Below are 20,366 nucleotides of genomic sequence, written 5' to 3'. Positions count from 1 at the left end.
TATAGATCCAGGACAGGATAATAGACAAATCATTCTGTTGGTAATCAGTATAAGCACCTTCTGCAAACATTTTATTATTGGCTCTGAAACATGGACAGAAAAAGCTAGAAGTTTCAGAGACTCCAGAATAAATATAAAGACAAAAAGGAAAGTGGAATCCTTTCTGGTAGTAACTTAATTTTCCTAGTTATTTTGGACCCACATTTGAATCTCTGATCGTCCATCTCTATGTGGAGAGATGCAGAAAGTATTGCTTCTTGTTTCATTCTCTATGCATTCCACCCCTTTTTGGGTAACCAGGCAACAGGTCATAGGTAGATACATTGAGTGCAGAGTTCTCTCTTAGTGGCCACAGATAACATCTTTTGTCATATGCTAAAAAGGGTATTAGAGAGATGAGATTCAGTAAACGGGACGAGCTCTTGGGCCAGGATAGGGGTAGACACCAAGGTGCTACATAAATGGACCCACATATACACGATGTGCATCAGACCTCGTGACATTCATTTCCAAGCTGTTAGGTTACCAAGGAAGGAGCCTTACCCGGGCCTTCTGCTCCATTTCTAGCATTAATCTTTCATGTTGCTCAGCTATGGCCAGTGTCGCAGAATGCACCTTCTGATAGATCATTTCTCCTTCCCTTGTTTGAAAAGTGAATAGTCCTTCTCCTGTGTCACACATTCTGTGAGAATAGAGATAGGGAAAGAGATGGGTCTTCATGTGTTCAAGTGCGTAACAGTTCTCCATGTAAAAGATGCCTTTTCCCTGTGCTACCCTCCTCTGTGACTGTCATAGCAGTTAGTGAAGCAGATTTGTCCTAAACCAAACCACCCAACCCACAAGTGAGTCTTTAAATGATACTCGAGAACAAAACGAAGGGTGAAAATCCATGTATTTTTGGGTTTTTAAAGATGAAGCATCCACAACAGTGTAAAGGAACAGATAAAAGTGGTTTAGATTATTGCAATGCACGTCTTACCAATACTTAAAGAGTACAAACAAATGGTCATTTTCTTTAAGGATTTTCACATTTGTGACATCACAGCACTATCTCCTACGACTTGATACTGCTTGACATTTAAAGAACTCAAGAAAAATATGCAATTTTATGCTTATTGCAGTAGGACCAAGGAGGAGACTATACATTTCTTAGTTTATGAATTTGCATACATAGGCCGAAGCTTTTATTTAAACTGAGTAATCCTTACGTAAATCTTGGTACAACCTAGAAAACAACATGGCATAAAGGAGACTCTATTTGCATATTAGAACATTTGGTTTGAATTTTGGCTCTGCCACTTACCAGCAGTGTGACTTTGGGCAGGTTGAATAACTTGCCTGAGTCCCCTTATACACCTCTAATGTACAAAAAATAATAGTACCATCTCATAAGATCCTTACGACAGTTAAAAGACTTGATATACAAAATATTTATAGTGCTGTTTAGCACATATTAAGTGCTCAAAAGTGTTAGCTATTACTATTTTCAACATAGATAAAGTATGGAAGTAACCTCAAATCCACTGTGGAGAAATGGTTGGCTTAATTTTAGTATTTTTACCTGGACTATTATACAGCTATTACTATGACATTTCTGCCAGCATAAATTAATATTAAAAATTCTTATAAAGTAAATTCAAGAGGAAAAAATCAGAAAACAAATTATTTTTCAATTATTTAATTATAACTACTTTTTCAAATGTAATTTTTATTGGAATGAAACCGTGGACAATTTCTTAGGCAACAGGATTACAGGTCAGTTTTCTTAACAAAGACAAATAGTTTAAATTAATATTTTAAGCTAGCTTTTAAAAATAATCGGAGGCTTTTGGAAATACCCAATCAATATCAATATGATGTTCCTACTCAGATATTGGACGCTAACTGGATTGCTGTGCTGTTGGTTTTTCAGGTTATAAGAGTGTAACCACAGGCCTTCAGGACCAGTTCAACTGACCTCATCTCTTATCAACAGAGTAATTAAGAATTGCCTTTCAGAAAATGTGCCAAGTCGCATGGCCAGAGCACGCACAGAAGAGGAAATCTAGACCTGAAATGACCACGGAACCAAAGATCCTCCTTCCTATGGAACCCAAGGACCAGGATATGACTGGAACTTGAAAGTCGGACTCTTATCGGAAATGAGAAGTTCCTCATTCAGGAAGATCTGGTATTAAAATTTCTTCCCCACTTCATCAAAAACGTTCAGAACCCTATCATAAAAGTTTAGGGGCCGGCCCTGTGGCCGAGCGGTTAAGTTTGCGTGTTCCGCTTCGGCGGCCTAGGGTTTCGCTAGTTCGGATCCTGGGTGCAGACATGGCACTGCTCATCAGGCCATGTTGAGGCGGCATCCCACATACCACAACTAGAAGGACCCACAACTAGAATGTACAACTATGTACTGGGGGGATTTGGGGAGAAAAAGCAGAAAAAAAAAAAAAGGGGGATTGGCAGTAGATGTTAGCTCAGGTACCAATCTTTAAAAAAAAAAAAAAAGTTTAGAACCTCATCATGCATGTTTAGAACCCTGTCATAAATGTCTAAAACCTTACCATAATTGCTTGAAGGCCCCTAATCAAAACCTGTCCCACCAGCATGTCCATGTGCCAGCCTGTTTTCCCTAACCTCTTAAATTTTACCCCAAATCCTGAATTGGGGAGACACAGCTGAAGGCACATGCCCCTTGCCTCCCTGCAGGTCGATCTCACAGAACCAAGCTGATCTCTTTTCCCAAAGGCTGATGTTGTAGTTAATTGGCCATTTATGCACATGAGGAAAGAGAACCCCAATTTTGTGCGGTAACAACATCAAAAGATTTGCACAAAAAGTTCATGACGCCAAACTACGTCTTCCAGTACCAAAAAGATTTTAGATTCTTCTCTATGATTCTCCAAGGAGTTTCAGTAGAAAAGAAATGTCTCAAGAGGATTCAGACATTACAGAGGCTGTGAATGCCATCCATTAAGGCCCCACAGAGCCAGCACTTAGCTTCTGTGAAAGAGATCTCAATAAAATTCACACAGCGTGAAATGGAAAGTCTGGGGGAAAAATGAAGGCTTTTCACAAAGTGAAACAAATGAGCTTTCTTTGTTGATTCAGAGGAGTAAAGCAATCCAACAGCAGGAGCATGAAAACCATTGATAAGTAGTGAGCGTTTCTTGTTTGAGGTTGAGTTTTGTTCATTGTCATCTGAAAAACACTGCTTATTTGCCTTGGGAAACGAGATAATGAAGACACAAATTGTTATTTCATACTCAGTCGTTGAGAGGTAAAAGGTCCAACACTTATCCACTTCCTGGAACTTAACTCTTCCCAGGTAGGGAGATTGAAAGCTGACAGTAAGAGTTTTCTAGCCTCTAAAATAAAAACCTAAGTTAACTTCATTCTTTGATCAAGAAACAAGGAATAAAAACAAGCTAGCATAAAAAAACAAAGCCATTTTAGTTAGAAGGTACTTAAAACCAAGAGGAAGTCAAAACTCTTCGGTAAAATTGGCTTGTATTTATGACTTTTGTTAGTCGTGTTGGGATGAACAGTTTAGGTTTCCCAGGTTTTTGTTTGAAACATGTTCTTTTGGGGGTGGTAAGGAACAGATATGGAGATTTTTTTCTTATATGTCTAAACAGTTTTGTGATAGCAAGCCAGTACTAGAGAAGATGATAAGGGGACAGATAAAATGATCTTGATGGCTACTGCCTTGGTAGTGGACTAGCACACCTGCATCATTGGAGCCTGTCCAGAGGACTGAATTGGAATCTGCATTTCAACACTATCTCCAGGTGATTCACATGCACATGACAGTTTGAGAAGAACTGGCCAGTAGAACTCTTTCCATGGGTTACTATTTCATTAAAGGGGAGTGGGACCCAAATGAGGATAAATTAGAAGCCATATTTGCGCAGCCTAAGACTGTGACACATGAAGCAGAGGCTTAGAAAGGAAGAAAACGACAAAAAGAACTAAAAAACTAAAAGAATCTTTGTCTTAACTTGGGAAGACCTAAGATAGAGGTGCTAGTTGCATTTGAATATCCTAACCCCCTTGTCACCAAAATGCACATTCCTCAATTGCATTTATTCAGAGAAAAAGTGAGTATATGGAAATGAATATGTGTCCTGACTCCAAGCTGGAATTCTATTGAAGGTATTTGCATAAAATTAATACTTTTTCTTATTTAAAATAAAATGTTAAAGAATATAATCTCTAAGGTCCCTTTCAGCTTTAAAGAATAGTCTACAGGGCTTCATAACAATTCTAACAGGTAAGTAGGACTGACACTCTTATTTCCAGGTGTTTTCTTTTTTTCTTTGACATGATGATATAAAGGACATTATAATACTATAGGACCTGGAGACTAACGGGAAAATTTCAACCATGATGTCATGGCCTGTCATATTGATTTATCGCATATTTATCAAGAACTATAAGCCAGGTGCTGTCTTAAGCCTGGGGATGAAAAAGAGGGAAAAATATACAAGGGTCTTTGCCTCCGAGGCTTTTCAAGTAGTGGGGAAGGCCGCTACATTGTTCAAAGGCCAACACTTTCAACTGGTAAGTGCTGCCAGGAGAGGAATGGGGCCAAGGGGAAGTCAGCAGGGGATTGACCTGAGCAAGTTACTTTATCTCCTTACCCCTCGTCTATAAAATGGGGACAACAAGACTTTGTCACAAGATAGTTTTTTTCCTTTTAATTAAACGAACTAACGTGACAGTGGGCAGGAAAGGATTAATTTAGCAGGTATGGGTCGCTCAAACCCTGCACATTACAAAGAAAGTCCTTTTTTCCAAATGGCTCCTTGGCTGGCTTATAGAATGTAACCTCTCAGCTTTTGGAATATTCAGCCTGATAAGAGTTTGCATGTGCCTGAGGCCTTGGCCACGCTGTACCAGTTTGACCAAATGAGTGCATCCTAACAATGTGACTTGTGGTGAATGCCTGTTTTGCCTCTGGTGGAGACTGGAGTCTGAGTTGTCGAGCTCAGTCCTGTGGACACTGCACAGCTGTGTGACTGACCGTCAATAAAAATCTTGGATGCCAAGGCTTGGGGGAGCTTCCTTGGTTGACAACACCTCACATGTGTTATAACACGTCATTCTGGGAGAATTGAGTATGTCCCCATAGACTGTACTCGGGGACCCTGCAAGCTTGCTTCTGGTCTCTCCTGGTCTTCATCCCTGTGCTTTTCCCTTGGCTGGTTTGAATTGGCACCTTTCACTGCAGGAACCATAACCGTCAGTATAATGGCTTTTCCTGAGTCTTGTGAGTCTTTCTAGAGAATTGCTGAGCCTGAGAGTGGTCTTGGGGACCCTTCCACCCAAGGCAGTCAGCATGTTGTATATCTTGACATAATAATTTTTTTTAGTCTTTTCCCTAAATGGCTTTTTTTCAAATTCCACTCCTCTAGGGATCTAAGAGAGTACTCTCTCTTTCTTATCCCATCTCACCACTCAATTCCAGAATCACTTGAAATAAAGTACTGTCCATCTTCTCTCTGCTGTGTTCTAATAAGGAAGGAATAGTAGAGTTCAGGTGAATGTATGTCTTCACAGGACACCGAACTCCCAGTGAGGCACTCCACTACGCATGGTTCTCATAGACGCCTTCAAGGGGACAAGTGGCCCTAAAATATGGTGCCCTGGAGGCAATTCCACTTGAGAAAAAGCCCCTACCAGGTAACCATTAGACCACTGTCCTCTGTTTCCTGGCTTTAAGTCTCTAACTTAGCTCTTTATGAGTAGATGACTTAATAATTCCAGGCTTCCTTCCAAATAACAAGCAAAAGAAATTTACCAAATCAAAAGTTATAAGAATACTTTACTTTTAAAAAGTGAAAATGGAGACTTTAAAATAATTCTCTGCAGGTCTTCAGATAAAATTTTGCTACAGATGAACTTGTAGATCTCTGGTGATTTTGTCTGTCTTCACAGCTGTATAATTTCATTCTCAGTGTAAGTTTTGCAATACTGTATACATATTTAATGACGAAATATTTATCCTCCATGCATACAGACATTTTAGCAATGGAGAAGAACAGAAGCAATGGAGAAGACAGGAAGTTCTTGCCTGAAAACCCACTGGTGTTTCTAGTCAGTATTTAAAATTTAATGTTTAATTATAGAAAGTAATGAAATTCTTAAAAGCACAGCTTTTCTGCAGAGCAGTTAAAACCAATTAGCACTTTTATTCCGTTAACAGTTTAATCTTTATTGTCATTTAACAATGCTAGCATTTTACTTTTTTGTAGCAGCTATGAAAAGGCTGATGTTTCTCTCTCTGAGCTCCAGAGTCAGACTTTGATCTGTGGTAAGGAACTACAAGCAAAATGTACATACAGACAAAAGCAAGAGTAGAGAAAGTCCACAAATAGTCCCAATTTTCTAGGAGAGTTAAATATGTGATGAAAGTATAATCTCAAATCTGTGAGAGAAAGCTGGACTCTTGAATCAACTGTGTTTGGACACTAGTCATTTTGAAAAATATTTGGATCCATGTCTCTACCTCCACTGATATAAATTCCAAAGAAAGAAAATGAAAAAAAGTACTAGAAGAAAATAGGGAAGAATTCCTACATAAACTCCGAAAGAGGAAGGGGTTTCAAGTTATGATCCAAGGCAAAAAGTGACAAAAGAACAAATGGATAAATCTGCCTGTGAAAAAATCTTTTTACAAAATAAGAAAGAAACCATAAAATATCAAAAGAAAAATAAAAACTAGGAAAAATATTTGAAGCTCGCAACACAGATAACTTCTCATATATAAAATAGGTATAATGTCAGTATTTTTTTCAGAGGATTTTTTCCTATGAATAGTGAATTAATATATGTAAACCTCAAATTAATATATGTAAATCTCAAAACTGTGTTGGTAACTTATTACTCATTAAATACTACTATTATTACTACTGGTACTGAAATGGTCAGATATCTAAAACATATTGCTAAATAAAAAAACAAAGTGAAAATAATATGTATAGTGTATTAACATTTTTGTTACAAAAAATATGTGTGGAGAGAATTTGTACACATCTTTGCTCATAGGTACATTAAATTCTGCAAGAAGGCACAAGAAACTAGTCATTGTGTTAGGTATTGGGGGCGAAGTGAAGAGGACAGACATAGAAGTATGGTTGGGACACTTTTCACTGATACTTCTTTATGTAAATAATCACAGATAAAGGAATCTTATTGATTTATTAACTGAATTTAATTCATTAAAATTAAATTAACATTAATTTTTAAAGCAAGGGTCAGAGGATTCTCACAAGTTTTTTTTTTTTTTGTGAAGATGTGGTGTTTAGAATATGCTTAGCTCAGTCTCTGTCACTTAGCAAATGCACTTTTACTGTTAAACTTACAAAATACTGAACTGATCATTAAGGGCCTCCCTTCCAATTTAAATTGGAACCCACACACATACTTTATATACATTTTTATATACATTTAATCTCTTTCCAGTGTAGCACAAACATCTGATGCAATTTTTAAGAGGACCAGCTTTGCAGAGAGCTCTGGTTTGTAATGTATTGAAATAACAACAACAATCACAGCAATGATGAGAATGATAATAGCCAGCCTCCATGGAGCACCAACTTGCGCCAGGCACAGAGATAAATGCAGTATGTGCATTACCTCATTGGGCCTCATCACACCTGACAAGGCCCTCACTGCCTCCCATTTTACAGAAAACACCATCCTAAGGAGGTGAAGGAATTTGCCCAGTCATTAAAATTTAAGTAGCTGAGCTGTGATCTGAACCTAGCCACGGGATTTTGGAGGGTAAGTTCATTATCATTACGCAAGCTTGCTTCCGTTCAAGACGAAAAGCAGAAAAACATGCATAATTCTTTAATTATGAAGATTTTTGTAGTGGAGAGAGCTCAGGACAGGGCTTAGGATAAAACATTTTGAAGGCTCTCTCCCTCTTTGCCACTGTTCCTCTTCTGTCAATTCAGCTTCCTAAGACATATATCTCAATGGATGTACCAGTAAAATGCACATTAAGGTCAATCAATCAATCAACCAAACTGTTGAGTTGGAATCAAACCCTCCCTGCACTCCCAACTTCATGTCAAGTCCTCCGCAAGGAGGAAGGTACAGCATAACATTTGCCCCGCTCTCTGCCTCTTGACTGGGTTTCTGTATGGCCCCACAGTTAATGCATATGGTAACTGTTCTGGGTTGAACTCACTGTCAGTGCCTTACGGCTACTATGATTCCCCTCAAACAAGCTGAGAAACTCAGGCTTACAAAGAAATCTTGATTTTAGGCCAGCTCTGCTGCAAATTAGCTTTGTGAAAAGCTGTTTTCATTCCTTATAAAATTAAGTTTTTTAATGAAAGAGTTGATCTAAGTGATCTCCAAGGTACAAATTTGTTCCAAAATTCTACAATTCCTCCATCTGTGTACTCACTGAGGGCCGAATGACAATCACATTAATTACAATAGCTCCATATTTTCAAAGTTTTAATTTTCTTCTATTCTATTTACTTTTTCTTACTTCCAAATTTTCTCTTTTGATTTTTCAACTCAATGGAAAAGCCAATTGAGTCTCCCTGAAAGAGTCTGAAATTTTGGCTTTAGCAAATCCTTGAAAAAATATAAATGAAAGATGCTCTTCTACTGACTTTTCTTTCTGCCTCAAAAATTGAGAACTGAAAAGTCCACTGTGTGAAGATGTAAAACAAGTCATAAGACTTTAATTGCTATTTAATTATCTCAATACATGATCACAAATTATTACCATTATCATTATCATACAGTTGCATTTTATGTTTATGAAAGTTTAGTGAAAAAAAATTTAAAAAGGTTCACAGCTAATTTTCTATTCATCCTATATATATCTCTCCCTGTGGCTTTATCGTAAAAATGTTGGATACTCTTTGAGGATTATGAGTTTTAACATCCTTAACCCCCAGCGTCGATTACAACAGGCACCCAACGCACTCCATCTATGTTTGGGACCAAAATGACTTGAAAATTATCAATAAGATGGCTACCTGATCAATATTGATTTGATAGTTCCTGATAGGAAAAAGAAAGCAAATTAAAATGTAAAAGAGAGTAACATTTTTTTTTTGAAGCATGATCCTATGGTGTTAGTGCATTCTTCTGAATGGAGGAGACCAAACAGTCAAAAGGGAAACAGAGAACTGATCCAGTGTTATGTTGCCAACTGATGTACGCTGGGTCATTTTAAAATTGCTTGAGAGAGGCTGTGTGTGTATCATATGAAACAGCTACCAATATATACTCAAACCTGTTTTTCTACGGAAGAGAAAAGAATAAAGCAAGTCAAATGAAAGTTTACATTCTATCATTTAGAAATGATACTCCCTTTTAAGCTGAATTTGACTGCCAAGTTATGGTTTGGAAATTTTTACAGTTTAACATGCAAGTTAGTAATATTTAGTCACTGAATTAGAGGTTATGCTTCTCCTCATCATTTTGAGGGGAACCTCACAATGAGATCATTATATTCCCTCAGAGCAAAAGAGCATGTAATTAAGGTTTAAAAATTACATTTTTATTCTTTTTGCTCTAAATATAGTTAATTAAGGTAATATTTTAATTACGTGAAAGATACTTTCAGTGTCTCAAGTGACTATAGATGAAATTACAGCCAAAATAGAAAAGAAATTGAAGATTATACCTGATTTTATATTGATCAAGGCTTATCTTTTCTCCTTAGGTTTTATTTGTTCACTCATTAACATTCTTTTGAACACCAGCTAACCAGGGGTCAGGCAGTGTATTAACTTCTTGACAATCTTTTTAAACATCATATTAAAAAAAGATATAAGTAAACGAACATTAACTCATGAATTGCATTTGCTCTCATTATATGTAAAATGTATTTATCTCATTATATACATATATACATGTATTTATCATTTCATTTAAAAACTTGTGAGTAGATGATTGTATGAAATATATAATAAAATACCCCCTTTAGAGATTGAGAATTATTAAATTGGTTATCCTTATCATGTTAAAATTTTCTTTAGAGCTTTTTAGTTGACGGAGCACTGATAGAGTACAACTTTTAGCCTTTTACTGCCATTATCAAAATGAGCCACCCAGTAAAATGGCACAACACAAATCATTCTAAGATATGGAGGGCAAATACTGATTGGTATTATGAAAGATGTGGGTGTATGTTTAACCTACAGTTTTTTCATTTATTTTGAAATAGAAATTCAAATTTAGTGCCATGGTGAAAAAATGAATCTACTTAAATTTTAAAAATTAAAGAATTTTAAATGCAATTACCTAGATTTTTTTTTTATAATCTCAAATGTCATTCATTCCAGGTTAGTAAATTTGAAACCTTAATTTTTTAACTTCATTTAAACTTTACATTGTATTTCTTTAAAAAGTCTGAATGGAAAATATGGTGAACAGATAATTTGAATCATCTTCAAAGTAGAAGCTAAGAAATGGAATCTATATTTCCCCATGAAAAGTATCAATCATTGTATATTAGCCCTGGATATCTCTGACCTATACAATTTTATACATTTTACAATTTTACAATTTTAGTGCTCATTGAGGTTCACAGTCATGTATCTTAGTTTAAGAATTGACCGATCTTCTCTGTTTCCCCTGATGAATCAGGTATAAACCTGGAATATAGCACTTCTAACATCTCATATCCTTGATTTTTACATGATTTCTTCCCAAGTAGACTCTTAAAACAAGAAATGAAATGAAAGAAAATCACATTGACTCAAAAATCTCCCTAAAAATATAGAGACAAAGAAGAAACAATTCAGTATTTCTTATGGTACTGACTCCTGGGAATACAACTCCTTTTCATATCTGAATCTATTCTCCACCTCTACCCCTGATCCACCTTCACCTCCAATCCACCTCAAATAAAGTGTCTAGATTCCCACACACATCAAATGATGGAACAAATAAATGACAAAGGAGACCCTGATATTGAAAACTTTAAAAAAGAGGTTAAATGGAAGTTGTATAAATGAAAAAAATATTACTTATCCTATCCTTAGCATTTTTGAGTGTCAGTACTTCTGTTTTTAAAGTAAGAAGGTTCGGCTACATGATTCATAAGGTCTCTTTCAAATATAGAAGTTCATAACTAAGCTTTGACTTACAGTTCCATTTAAGGAGTTAGTCTGCTCTAAACGCCATCAATTTATACTTGTATTTTAAAAGACAGCTAATGTCATTAAAACATGATTTACTATGTTGTGCTTCTCCAGTCTCATCTTGGGTACTTTACTTTTCCTGCTTAGTAATGTCCGTGTAAGGGAAAAGAGAACGGAGTTAATTGGAGTCATCTTGCTGCTCAGGAATTCATGACACAGGAATGTATAGAACTTCAGCATGATGTGTAGTTCATAACAAGGTTCATTACATCCACCTCAGATCAGTGCAACCTATCATTTATCGGACTTCAACAGTCACATGACTGCTATTGGAAATTCTCATTCAAATTCTCTGCCTCATGTCCTGATATCGCCTCTGCTGAGTCAACAGCCCACTCTTTACGGCAGGTGTGATGGATAATTTTATGTATCAACTTGACTAGGCCACCTGGTGCCCAGACATTTAGTTAAACATTATTCTAGACGTATGCTGTGTGTGAGGGTGTTTCTGGATAAGATTAACACTTGAATCAATAGACCGAATGGAGTAGACTGTCTTCCCCAATGTGAGTGAACCCTATCCAATCTGTTGGAGGCCCTGGAGAGAACGAAAGGCGGGATAAGGAAGAATTCACCCTCTCTGCCAAACTATTCTCCAGCTGGGACATCAGTCTTCTCTTGCACTTGGACTAAATTTACACCACCAGCTCTCCTGGGTCTCTAGCTTGCTGACTACAGATAGCGAGACTTCTTTGCTTCCATAATCGTGTGAGCCAATTCCTTATAATAAAAGGCTTTCTCTCTATATCCTATTAGCCTGTGTCTCTAAAGAACCCTGACTAATACAGCAGCCGTATCTTTTGCCTTCTAATGTCGCCAGCCCTCCTCTAAGCCAGTGGAAATCTGATATCCTGATTCTGGGGAGTTTGAGAGTGGAGAGTGGGATCCACACACTTGTCCTTGATGTCACAAAAACCATGTGGGTGGTTGAGAGAGCAAAGAATGGAGAAAGATCTATTTTAAAAGAGGAATTTCTTTCTGCTTTCATTTTTGCTTCACTATGGACATCACTCTTCAAGTTCTCTTTCTGTTGAGATCCACATGGACTTTTGCCTTGAGTCAGTTTGTAGTGAGAAAAATAAGAAAAGTACTGCCCAGTAGATCCAAGAGTCATTTTCTCTTCCCCAAACACAGCAAGACCTGGATAACAGCGGCAGGAGAAGACTACTAGTCTAATTGATAACACATTTAGAGAGGATGTGAGGACTCTAAGAAAATTTCTAGGATCAGTGGTTTCAGTGGAAAGTGCCAGCATATTCCCCCAAAGGACCAAATGGGTTCAGTTACACTTCAGCAGATGCCAGTCTGGGTCAGACCACACCAGCTGGTGCCAGATCTGAGGTTCCTTTACTACATAAGGTCGTGTAACACTCTCATTATGTTCCAACACCAAACTACATAAAACTGAGAAGAAGAGGGAAGACACCAGTGTACCACCAAGATGAGTCATCTGAAAACGACAATTTAAAGTGGCAAGTTACAATTATCTCTTTCTCATTGGGAGGGGGTTCTGGAAAAATATTAGACAAAAAATAAAGAATCTGCATTTTCCTTGCTCAACTGAGTTGTATGAAATTCTTTCCTCGCTCAACTGAGTTGTATTAAATTCTTGAGCCGGCTACAGTTGTAAAGTATTTGCAGCTTCAAACAGTAATACCCTCACTCCCGTGTCTGTGAAAATTAATTGGCAAAAGTTTTCATATGCTGTGATCTCACATTTATATAGTCCTCAGGTCAGATCTGTAGTCTCTCCATGAATCTGTGGGGAAAATAGTTTTTCTAAGTTTCTGCGCACACTTCTCTCCAATCCCTTCACCATGTTGTTCCCGGCGTCTACAATCACTTGAGGGTTTGGAGTGAATTGGATGTATTTTATTTTGATTGATATTGTTGCTAAAGAGCCTGTTGTCATTGTCAGAAAACCACAGAAAGAGCCAAAGCCAAAAATGTACTATTAGATGTTGAGCATATAAGATACTTGTGCTCAGACAGGCTCCAGTGACCTAGGTTTCAGCCAGTCCAGAGGAGTCCACCTGAAGAAAGGGTCACTGGGGCAGGCATATCCTAGGACCAGAATCCTTTCTGCTCTGACCATTCACACCTGGAATCGGGAGAGTACGAATTGGTTAACTAAAAGCAATCTCTTGGGTGAGATTAATGCTCGCTAAGAGACTGGAGAAACAGTATGGGGCGAGAGAGAGCCGCAGCAAATAAAGAGAAAGTTAAAGAAAACAAAGATGCTCGGGAAAGGTCAGTGAGTCAAATGGTGATAAAAATCAACACAGAGTGAGTCGAGAAAATGATTATTTAAACAAGAGCATCTTTCAGTGAACAAACTGGCTATAACCTGAGGACAGAAAAGGTCCCAGGAGCCAGAAAGGAGGGAGTCAAGACCAGAACAAGCAGAGAAAACAGAGTCACCTTTAAAATGTAAAAAATATTTTCAGAGTCCCATCATCAGAGAATATTCTAGACGTACCTCTCCTTGCTCACCCTGCCCACAGCCCCGGCTGAATGTACTGACTGCAATCCCTGATAACTTCAGCTGCAGGCGTGTGAGACAATCCAATTCTCCCCATTCAGTGACTTAAGCTATGGGACACGGGGGTAATAATATCAGTGTTGGATGCTCAGCTGTGGAAGGAGAGGCACAGGAGAGGGTGAACAGATCTCAGCGAGGGTGTGCAGGCTCTTCCTGAAGTTTTAGGTCTCTGTTCCATTTAGCCTGATGCCAGGTACACTTTATTTCATGTGTTTGGATTCTGTAAGATTTCAGATAGTGGAGACTGAACCCATATTTTAACTAAACACTCTAGATGATGCTTCTGCACATTTAAGTTTGAACACTAGTGCTCTTAAAGCAAGCCCAGGATGGTTTCCTGCTCCATCGAATGTAGGGGACAACTAAGGCCCACAGAGAGCCTTCCTACAGGACCAAATCCTCATTTGCTTGTTTAGTCATTCAACAAACTTTTATTTGTCATTCACTGTATCCAGGGCACTTTGCCTGGCCCAGTATGTGGCTGCACGGACACAGAAAATCCCAAGTAACATTCCCTATAATTTTGGCAAGATCTGGGTAGGGCACCTGACGCAGCTAATTTGACAACTGGACCCCTTGTAGGCTCTTCAGCTTCTCTCCCTAAGTGGCCAGGCAGAAAGAGGGAGATGACAGATGAGCTTGCCTCCCAGCACCCTGTGTGGCTGCTGTCCCTGCTCAGGATGAAATACCGTAGAAGCATAAAGAGGTGGGAATTCCCTGGCATCTTTTCTACCATTCTCAGCCCAGCACCAACTGTTGTCAAGAATGGAATAAAAACGCCATAAGAAAAGCAGTGGAGAGAAATTTACTCTTACCTTTGAGATCTAATGGAAATTCAAGCAGGATACATTTTATTTTATCTTTCTTAATGGTCACAGCCTTTGGCTGCATATTGTAAATACTTATCACGGATCAAAGCAATCTTTGTGAAAAACATTCCTGTCAGCTTTGCTAGCTGTTAAACCGCCGCGAAGTGCTCATTTTAGATGCTGTCTTCTCTGTGAACGAACGATTGCGTGCAGCTAAGTAATATCTATATGATTTAACTTTTCTTATTGCATGTAAGGATGTCAGAGAATCTCAATTATATAACGTTTTGTGTTGCTCTATGGTCTACAATTCTAAACGGTTGAGCTGTAAAGTTATCTTATGTTTATATAATTCATGCTATTTTTTTCCATCTAGGGACTGATTCCTCATTTCAATCCCCCATGATTACTTCTCTTGCCATTTTCATTAGGTTTTCCTAGAGATTGAAGGAGAGAAGGAATTAGCAAGGTAGAAAAAGCAAGAGAAAATGGGAAAGCAAATCTCCTCTGTTTCTGTTCAATTAGTGTTTATGTGAAAGGAAGTGGGGGAGGTTATGAGACCAGGTGAATAGACTGAGCAGCCCCAGGCTGCAATACAGTGGAAGGAGAAGCTGCAAGGACGAGGCGCTACCCGGGAAAGGCAGGTTGCATCCTGGGGAGACGCACGATGAGGAGCCAGAGGTGTTGGGCTCAGCGGGGATGCCTCGTAAAAGGCACCGGACATCCAAGTCTTTGGCTGCTCATCTGTAACACTATTTGCTTTACACATCTTTTAGGATTGCTGTGAAGATCAAAAATGTGAGAGCATTCTGAACACTCCGAAGCACCGGGAAATGAAAGATACTAGTGTGGTTAGGAGAGATGGTTTCCCCAGAGCACTGCTGGACTTGGAGAGCTAAGATGTCCTCCTGGGCAAACGTCTTCTGGCTGCACTTTTGAACATCACCAGCCTCTGCAATGTCTCCGATGAGGTGGTATTTTCCGTTTGGTGATGGCATTCTCTGTTCTCAAACTCTGGCCTTCCCACCCACACCCTAGCGTGCGCTCTGTCAAACGAGCAATTGTCCCTGTCAGAGAATTTGCCTGTGAAAAACTGCTTCCCCTGGTAAAGTGGCAGTTTTCCACAGGGGGAATCTGCCTTCTGCTTCACCAACACAGACAATATTTGAGAAGGGAACAAAAAATACTTTGCGATTTCACCAGCTCATGTAAAGGTCATTTTTCAACCTGTTTCTCCTGCAGTGGAAGGTTCTGATTGTTTAGCTCTAGCAATGTTGCCTTTTTTGAAATTCATTTCTGTTCTCAGGGGCTGTGCTCTCTCTCCCTATACGGAGTTTCATTATATTTAGTGCAGCAGAGCATGCAGACGATGGCGTTCAAATTGCAGGCAAAATAACCCATTACTATACCTGTTGTCAGCTTTCTGTATATTTAACAGAAATGCAGTAGGTAAGAAATACTTATAAATGATCAAGAGTGGAATAAATATCAAGGCTTAGTTTCTGATTTTGGACTTGGGTGACCATGTATTTTTCTCTGGGGTTCTATTTAAAACATGGCCATTTACCTTGGCACAAAGAGTAATAAAACAGACTTTCTTGTAGTGAAAATTCCCTGTTTCTTCAGAGTTTCTATGTTATTGTGGGGTTCACTTTGAACCAGTTTTAATAGTAAATAGAGCAATGATATATATTTTCTCAGGATCCTCTGCTGTCCTTTTAGATTTTGGTACTGAATATATGTTATTAATTCTTTAAATTAACATAAATGTGATTGAATTTAACTTTAAAGGTATGAAGTATTTTGCTGTTAATGCAAACACATGTCAAAGAAAAGAATCTAATAATTTACCACTTAAATCTTCTAGTTGAAAAAAGCTCTGGATTCAGGCTCTATAGACAGGGGTTTCTTGTCTGCATGTGTTAAGAATGACTTATGTGACCTTGAAGGTATTGATTGCTCTCTGTTTGTACCCTGCTATCTATTCTCTACCCTTTTCTGATGTGTTTGCCTGGCGCTGTGCTCTAGGGAAGCTGATTTCTACAGGCCTGGGCTTGCGTGCCTTCTGCTTTGCACAAAGAGGGGCATTGACAGAAGAGAGGAGAGTGGGAGGGAGCAGCCCAGGTATTTTTCCTCTCCCTGTCCTTCCTGTTTCTGCCCTGTGGTTTTGGCAGTGTTTCATCCCCCAAGGGTCCAAGTTCTTTCTGGGTTCTGGTTTCCTTGTTCCTTCAGGCCTGGGGGAGGCGGTGTAAGCTTCTCTCCGTGGCTAGTCTCGGGGCGCTCCATCACCATGTTTGTTTCCTAGTCACGCCCACACCTCTTTAAATAGTTCCCACACTGAATCTTCCTCAAACTCGGAGTAGATCATTTCTTTATTGCTGGGCCTAAACTTAATTTATAACAAGTTATTTAATCTCTCTAAGCCTCAGTTTTCTCATTTATAAAGTAAGGAAAATAATATATACATCTAGCACATCTCAGAAGATTGCTACGATGAGCAATAATAAGGATGATGCTAATGATAAAAATAATTATACTTAGCGTGCATTATGTACCTACTTCAAAGCTTACCCTCTATCTATAATGCCGTTTCTTGTGGAATGCAAAAGTGGTCACAAACTACTTCTCATCCTGTATTCATGCCCTTGCAACCTGCCTTTGATGCTCCTCCCATCAAAGGTGGCATGTTTCTACATCTTTTCATTCTGTGCCAGGCTTGTGGCTTGCTTTGGCCAATGGGAACACAGAAAATGAGACATGGTTGGCAACTTAGAAAGCACATGTGCATTCGGGCTTCCTCATTTGCTGCTTTGGAACCCACCACTGTGTGAACAAGCCCGGTAGCCTGCTGGATGACGAGAGACACATGTCCTGCTAATGCTAAACTAGTAGTAGACAGCCTTTTCAATCACCCAGTTTCCAGCCAAGCTGCTAAGTGACTGCTTAGGAGAATGATCAACCCAGCAAGAACGAGTGGAACCTGGCCCAGCTGAGCAGAACTGATGACCTATAGACTCATGAACACAAATGGTTGTTGGTTAAGCCATTAAATTTTGGGTGACTTGTTACACAGCAACAGATAGCTGATGGAAACATTCTTTGCAAATAAGAAAAACAGGAAAGTTATTTAAAAACATTATGTTATACAAATAAATGATTTGTATCATACATTATTATTATCAAAATGTCCCGATGGTAGAAAAAAATGCTTCAGGAAGGTCTCAGGAAGATGTGCTTCCTGGAGTCCCCAGCACAGCTGGAGTAATTTTGCTCAGAGCACAATACTTGAAAGGTTGGAAGCTAAGCAGTGGGAAATTTTTAAACATATGAGTTTCCAAAGAAATGTTGGCCACGTACGTCAACACGTAATTTTGCATGTTGCACATTAGTTAAAGGTAGAAATGTGAAAACATTATATAATAAGAACCAAAAAAGAGAAGATTAGATAGCATAAGAGAAATAAGCTTTGTGGACTATAGTCTTAAGAAAGAGATAGAGGGCCAGCCTGGTGGCGCGGCAGTTAAGTTCACACATTCTGCTTCAGCAGCCCGGGATTTGCCGGTTTGGATCCTGGGTGGGGATATGGCACCGCTTGGCACACCATGCTGAGGAAGGTGTCCCACGTATAAAGCAGAGGAAGATGGGCACGGATGCTAGCTCAGGGCCAGTCTTCCTCATGAAAAAGAGAAGGATTGGCAGCAGATGTTAGCTCAGGGCTGATCTTCCTCAAACAAAAAAAAAAAAGAAAAGAAAGAGAGAGATAGAACAGAATTTAAACACACCAGGCCCTTGGCTCAGAGGATTTCTCAAGGTAGGTCAAAGAGTATGTCTAGATGGAAGCTAACGCCATGTAATCTTGGGTTTGGGACAGGAGGGCTTGCCCATAGCTGAATCAAACGGAATGTGACAATAAATGTCACCCAAATATTTTTCCATCCTGAGCTATGACTATCTAGGCAGAACGAGCTCACAATGTGTAGTCCTTAAGGATTCTCCAGAAAACTGTGATAACGACTAGGCTGAGAAATTCCAGCGGTGCTTTTTTGTTTATTGGATGTTTGGTGCATCAGAAATATCATGCTGGTCCAGTCCACGTTAAGTCTTTGGAAGAAATACCAAGGAGAGGGGCGTTTTGGAGAGAAGACCTCAGAGCTGTCTTTAAAGCTTGCTCACTAATGTCCTCCTAGCTTTAGATCAAAGGCAAAGCACGCCCAGCCTGAGGCTTCAGGCTTACACTCAGCGCTGACGTCCTCTACGTCAAGGAGTTGCTAGGCTGTGTGAAGGCACTCATTTGAAGATAAGAGTAATAACTTACCTGGATAAACCCTTTTTTATAAATATGAACCCAAAGTTCAAAGGTGGAAGTGTAAATAGTGTAAAGCATCATTTTCTTCCTTGAAGAAAGAACTAAGAGTATCAAAGCTCTTCAACAGTGACCCAAAGGGACACACAGACCCAAACATACAATTTCACTTTATAATGTGGAATTAAATTAAGATCCCCACTGAAAAGAGGTGTGAAACAACACCATATCTTTTTTGAGGCAGCTTTCAATTTCCTCTAAAGCCATACGTACCCTTGAACTGACCCTTTCCAGTATAAGAATTGCCTCATAAATTAAGCTTCTTTGTTTAAAGACAGATCAAACTGGTTTTATCCAGTATATTCATAGTTCTCACTACAGAGAATCAACTTTCAATGATTCTGTAACTTGATTCTATTTGAAAAGATAGCCTATTTACATTATTTATTTATTTATTTTTAGGTTGTCTTTTGTAACCGCAAGAAAAGTAAGTTTTTGGTGGTTACTTTCTCTATTTTTTTTGTTCTCATCAATAAATGCATGAAATACATACCTTAAGTAAATTCACAATAATGCTTCTACTGCATTTTAAAAATTTCTTCCAAGGGAGCCAGCTTAGGAAATAACTAATATAATTAGCATTTTTTGATGGATGACTAGTGTCAAGACAGAGAGATGAAAATGCTTATTGCAGTTAGAAAACACACCTGACGTGTACTGCATGCAACAGCACAATGTGATTAGAGAAAGTAAATTACACTTACTTTTTTATTTTAGATAACCAAAGAATTATTTTTCTAATTTATATTGTCATAAACATATTTTTATGGGAAATCTAATGTTTATTTCTATTTTAAGTTTGGGCCAGATCTATAGCTAGCTGTCTTGGAACCTCTGTTGAGTACTATCAAGCCCCTGCCGTTGGAAGAGAAGGTAAGTCAAAAAAAAAAAAACGAAAAAAGAAGAAATTCTCACTCTTCAAGTAAATATTTGACTTAGGCTACAAACATCTCCAAATAATTAAGCAAATACTTTTGGGTGTCCTATGCCCAAAATATGCCAGGAAGACACATGCTGTTGAAGAAAAGACCTTTCAGAGGAGGGCTTTAGGTGTATATGATTTAGACGTCATCCTCTGATGATAACACGGGAGGGAACATTTTAATCCAAAAGCTTGTACAGTGCCCTAGGTACGTGAGGATAGGCTCTTCCTATTTATGGCCCGATAAAGGCAAGCTTTGGAATTTATGTGCAATCTTTATGCTAGTGAACACCAGCAACATTAAGGACAAATATTATTAAAATGTCAAGGTTGAATCTACAAATACATTTTGGGGGCAGGCTCTATATAGGGCATTTTTAAGAACAAAGAAAAATCCCTCCTTTCTGGTTGTTTTTAGTCCTTTCTATAGGAATTCACATAGTCTACCTCTTTAGATTTTAAAGTATGTTCATTTGATTAAAATTGCCACTCTTATGAACGGCCTCACGGGAAATCTTCTGAAGCTTTGATGTGGATTTCAAGAAACAGGCTTTTAAGG

The 20,366-nt window shown here is 38.5% G+C and overlaps 1 protein-coding gene across 1 annotated transcript in view; it reads right to left on the bottom strand.

Moving 5' to 3' along the window:
* Positions 1-20,366, bottom strand: part of DOK6 (docking protein 6) — a 411,448-nt gene that overhangs the window by 100,193 nt on the left and 290,889 nt on the right. The window contains exon 6 of the mRNA XM_001493092.5: positions 544-682. Coding sequence (XP_001493142.1) covers positions 544-682 — 139 coding nt within the window. The remainder of the gene's footprint in view (positions 1-543; positions 683-20,366) is intronic.

This window comes from Equus caballus, chromosome 8, assembly GCF_041296265.1.
Source record: "Equus caballus isolate H_3958 breed thoroughbred chromosome 8, TB-T2T, whole genome shotgun sequence".
Taxonomy (NCBI): Eukaryota; Metazoa; Chordata; class Mammalia; order Perissodactyla; family Equidae; genus Equus; species Equus caballus.
The sequence above is the reverse complement of the archived record's forward strand: the minus strand, read 5'-3'. Positions and strand labels throughout refer to the sequence as shown.